The sequence below is a fragment of the Puntigrus tetrazona genome, chromosome 24 (assembly GCF_018831695.1).
Source record: "Puntigrus tetrazona isolate hp1 chromosome 24, ASM1883169v1, whole genome shotgun sequence".
Classification (NCBI taxonomy): Eukaryota; Metazoa; Chordata; class Actinopteri; order Cypriniformes; family Cyprinidae; genus Puntigrus; species Puntigrus tetrazona.
Window position 1 is genome coordinate 50940 of NC_056722.1, and position 4790 is coordinate 55729.

The 4790-nt window shown below is 37.5% G+C and overlaps 1 protein-coding gene across 1 annotated transcript in view; it reads left to right on the plus strand.

The window, feature by feature from the left end:
- Positions 1-712: 712 nt before the first annotated feature.
- The window catches only part of LOC122330156 (band 4.1-like protein 5), a 5382-nt gene continuing 1304 nt past the window's right edge, over positions 713-4790 (plus strand). The window contains exons 1-13 of the mRNA XM_043227017.1: positions 713-989; positions 1210-1314; positions 1408-1450; positions 1543-1618; positions 1781-1999; positions 2086-2173; positions 2515-2667; positions 2829-2926; positions 3105-3256; positions 3339-3440; positions 3741-3824; positions 4065-4122; positions 4276-4790. The exon at positions 4276-4790 is cut by the window's right edge and continues 174 nt beyond it. Coding sequence (XP_043082952.1) covers positions 933-989; positions 1210-1314; positions 1408-1450; positions 1543-1618; positions 1781-1999; positions 2086-2173; positions 2515-2667; positions 2829-2926; positions 3105-3256; positions 3339-3440; positions 3741-3824; positions 4065-4122; positions 4276-4790 — 1750 coding nt within the window. The 5' untranslated portion in view covers positions 713-932. The remainder of the gene's footprint in view (positions 990-1209; positions 1315-1407; positions 1451-1542; positions 1619-1780; positions 2000-2085; positions 2174-2514; positions 2668-2828; positions 2927-3104; positions 3257-3338; positions 3441-3740; positions 3825-4064; positions 4123-4275) is intronic.

Genomic DNA, 4790 nt, shown 5'->3' on the forward strand with positions numbered 1-4790 from the left:
TCACACTGTAATTTTTCATTAGTAATGTGCATTGCTAATAACTTTATTGGACATTTTTAAAGGCGATTTTCTCAATATTTAGATTTTTTTGCACCCTCAGATTGCAGATTCCAGATCTCGACCAAATATTATCCTATCCTAACATCATCATAATATTATCCTATCCTAACAAACCATATACAAACTTATTTATTCAGCTTTCAAATTATGTAAATATCTCAATTTAGCAAAAATTGACCCTTGTGATTGTTGATTTTTACATGCAATGTAAGTGACAAGGAATCTCCCATATTTCTCACAAGACATTTAAAAAAAAAATTAACATACTGTAATAAAACATTTTTTTTTTATAAGCCGCAGCATTATATAGGCCTTAATAACCCGAGGATTATTTAAAAGGGGACTTCAAGTCCTGCATATCATATGGCATGTAAAAAGCAGCCGCGCACATATTTTGTCAAAATATGTTGCGTGAGGACCCCACCCATTCTTATCAGTTTATCTCAGTCAAAAAGAGCGGGTAACATTACATTAAATAATCCATTTATACTCAAGTGTTTCCTCCCTGCCTGCTCTTTCTCCAGTTATGATGGACAAATACTTTTGTTTTCATCGTGTGATGACTGACCACTCACTCATAACTGTAAACAGCCATGTGCGTGTATTTATGGGATATGAGGGGGTCATATCTTTCTAAAACACTCCTAGCACTATCACAAAACGGGACGGTGCAGGAGGGCAGGGCCTCTTATGATGCCTCATACAGACGTGTGCTGTTGCAGTATAGAATCGCAGTTAGAGGAATGTGAACTAAAGCGCCGTCCTGAAGAGGACTGAACCTTTGTAGCTTATTCCCTGCTATCTGTGGAGAAAAGGACGATACCGACTGAATTCCAAAGCCGGAGGAATAAATAGAAGAGAAAGTTTGAGACATGTTGCAGTGCAGAGTGAATTTCCTGGATGATACCTACTTTGTGTGGGAACTGGAGGTACGTGAACAAAGACCTCCCTGTGGAATGATATTATAATAATATATCCTAATATAATAAATCTATTAAAATGAATGAGATTAATGCTTAGAGGAAACCTAAAAATAACAAATATTGCCTGACAAACCGTTTTAACTTACTCAGATAAATCATATTTTTACTGTAAAGTTTAAAAGAAATGACAAAAATTGATATTGACATTAAAACATTTCTTTCACAGAGAAATGCCCTGGGACAGGATCTCTTCAACAAAGTTTGTGAACACCTTAACCTGTTGGAGAAGGATTATTATGGTCTGGTCATGTGGGAATCTCCTACTACCAGGGTATTATTATTATTTTATCAGGTTTCGATATTTGATAAATAAAACGTATTTTTATTATTATTAAGTGTTATAATTCTGTGTTGATTGATTCAGGTATGGCTGGACTGTGCTAAAGAGATCCGAAAACAGATCAAAAGTACACAGTGCAATTTTTTACATATTTATTAACGGTCTGTAGAAATTCTTGCGTTCTGATCTCTTCATCTGTTCACTTTTTGTTGGTTGCAGGTCCAGAAACTGAATTCTTTTTCAACATCAAGTTTTACCCCCCTGATCCCTCCATTCTAGCTGAAGACATTACAAGGTATCTACAATAAGACACAAACCATCCAGATACAACACGGAAATGTCTCTCATTTACGCCATTTTTTAACGTTTCCTCACACTTTTGTTTTTGTTCTTGGCTGTTTGAGAATGCTTTTGTATCTGTGTTGACTGAACACACTGTTCTGCGTAATTCTCCCAGATATCTCCTGTGTCTTCAGCTGAGGAAAGATATTCTGATTGGTCGACTGTCCTGTCCATCAGACATCCTGGCTCTGTTGGGTTCATACACAGTTCAGTCAACACTTGGCGATTATGATCCAAATCTCCATCAGAACAACTACGTCAGTGAAATTGTTCTTGCACCCAATCAGAGTGAAGAGCTGGAGAAGAGAATAATGGAGCTGCATTCTACATACAGGCATGCAATACCAACAATCAAACTCAGATATGCCTTCTAATATATACGCTACTACACACATTTATATAATTTCTTTTGTTACACAGATTCATGAGTCCTGCCCAGGCAGACATGCTTTTCCTTGAGAACGCCATGGGGCTTCCGATGTATGGAGAAGACCTGCATCCTGCCAAAGTAATTCTATCTCAAAGTAGTAGATCATCTCAAAAATGAAAACTTCATTTGCATCATTTGTTCACCATTATGTCATTTTTAGCCCATATAACTGTATAGAAAAGAAGATGTTTAAACAAATGTTTTATTCAAGCCAATTATTAAGCCAATGGGATCCAAAACAACATTAGGTTCTTTTTCTATACAACTTTCTGTCTTCTGCGGAAGAGAAAATACATTTAGTGTTTTTGTCAATGTAATGAAAGTCAGCGGGGTCCCATGTTGTTTTGGGTAAATAAATGATGACAGATTTTTTTATTTTTTGGTGTACGTCTTTAATACAATGTTTGATATATTCGTAGGATGTCAATGGTGCAGACGTGCTGCTCGGTGTTTGCTCTGAAGGACTTATGGTATATGAGGACGAGATTAAAACAAACATTTTCCTCTGGCCCAGAGTTCTTAAAATCTCCCACAAACGCAGCACCTTTCTCCTGAAGATGCGTCCTTCTGAGGTATTCGCACACATTCATTTTATTCCCCATAAGCAGTTTCTTTATTTTCTACATATATCAGTGTTGGGTTACGCATTTCTTCTTGACAAACTCACTACACCAAATTTAAAAGGTAAGTCAGGTTTATATGGGTTACATTTTTTCCACATGACCTGATTTAGGAGGACGAGATTGAAGGTACCATCAGCTTCAGTTTGACCAGCTACCGAACCTGCAAACAACTGTGGAAATGCTGTGTGGAACATCATAGTTTCTTCAGGTAAATCCATGTATGCGTATAATAAAACAAGCCTCAACGGGGTGCAGCGTTTTCATTTTTTGTATCCATATGACGATTAGAAACACAAGGGGGCGCTCAAATATATGCAAATAGTAGTAAAACACGCTTATTGAACGTCTTTGGTAAGTTCTTCTGTACCTCTGAATGTGTTTCTCAGAAATAGACTACAAGACGCGAAAACAAAAAGGCTCCTGACTTTGGGTTCGAGGTTCCGTTACCATGGACGCACTCAGTCTGAGTGTCTGGAAGCCAGCAACAACATCACCCGAGCTCCTCCACGATTCACACGCTTTATCAACGAGAGAAAAGGCATCTATCCGTCTATCTGATTAACTAAGTGCAAGTAGTTGTTTTAGCTGGACATTATAAAAATGTATATATCTGTTTTCAGGAAATGAAGAACTTCTTGATGTTTTAAAACAACCAGTTCGAACAGAGTTTGATGACTGGTTTCAGGTCTATGGTCCAGATAAATGGCGCATTTCTACATCAGGTGAGGCACATTAAAATAATTAAAATAGCAATTAAATAATGAAAGCAATAATCTAAGTGAAAAAAAATGACCGCCTTTTAAATATTTGTCATTTTATGAGCAGAGTATAGTCAATTTTTGCGCTTGCCATGTCAAGCATGCTATAATTTGACCTTAATAATTAATGTGTTCGAACGTATACACAGTCATTTTCATTTTCATATAATTTTTGGTTCTGGTCTTGTCTTTTGACTTCTTTTTATTTTTGAAAAAATAAAAACATATATATATATTAAAATGGACTGTAAACATCCTGTACAGATGATGTCATGCTAGAAAGTGAGAAGATGCCAGAGTGGAAGCATCAACCCGATGACTGGTGTGTCCTTCTTGACGGCACCCCATGTAAGTCTTTTTAACACTACCAAAAGTCCACTGTGTACATTATAGAAAGCCACCACTGGTAAATTTGTTGACATAAGGATATAAGGGCAAGCTGGGTTAACATTTTCCAAAACTTTCCTGAAGAAATGTCCAAGTCCCACGGGACCGATGTGCATAGATAAATATTTTAGTTTCCATTAAAACTTGACATTCCCTCAAGGAAAGAGATGTGATTGTTCATTTCGGTTCATTTTGTTGCAGTTTTACTGTTGGGTGCCCAGCAGCCCCTTCAGACTGAAGAACAGAGAGAAGATGTGGAAGTTGTGGAGGGTTCAGAGGAGAGACTCACAGATGAGCTTGTGATAAAGCAATCATATAAAATTCAGGTCATCCAGGAGGGGTCTGACATTATTGAGAAAGATTTTGAGTTAAAACAGGAAATCATGAAGCCTCTAAAGGAGACACTAAAGGNGGGTTCAGAGGAGAGACTCACAGATGAGCTTGTGATAAAGCAATCATATAAAATTCAGGTCATCCAGGAGGGGTCTGACGTTATTGAGAAAGATTTTGAGTTAAAACAGGAAATCATGAAGCCTCTAAAGGAGACACTAAAGGAAGAAGTGCTAGAAGTCAATGGAGAAAGAATACAAAGGGCAGTAGTCACTAAAGAGTGGACACAGGAGTTCAGCTCTTTGGTAGAGTCACAAGAAGATGTAGACAAAAAGATAGAGAGAGTGGAGATGGTGGAAAGACGTGTAATAGTCACTAAAAACAAAAGACTGGGATCTGAGGACACTTTTGAAACACTGGAAATCATGGAACAGAGATTAGAAGAGGTGGATGCTATCAAGCAAAAGCTAGTAGAGGTGGAAGAGCTGAGGTTTGGATTACAGGAAGTGGAAAGTTTGGAAAGAAGATTGCAGCGAGTTGAAAAGGAGGAGCTTCAAATAGCGGAGACAGATGATTGGCACGTTTTACTAGATCGCA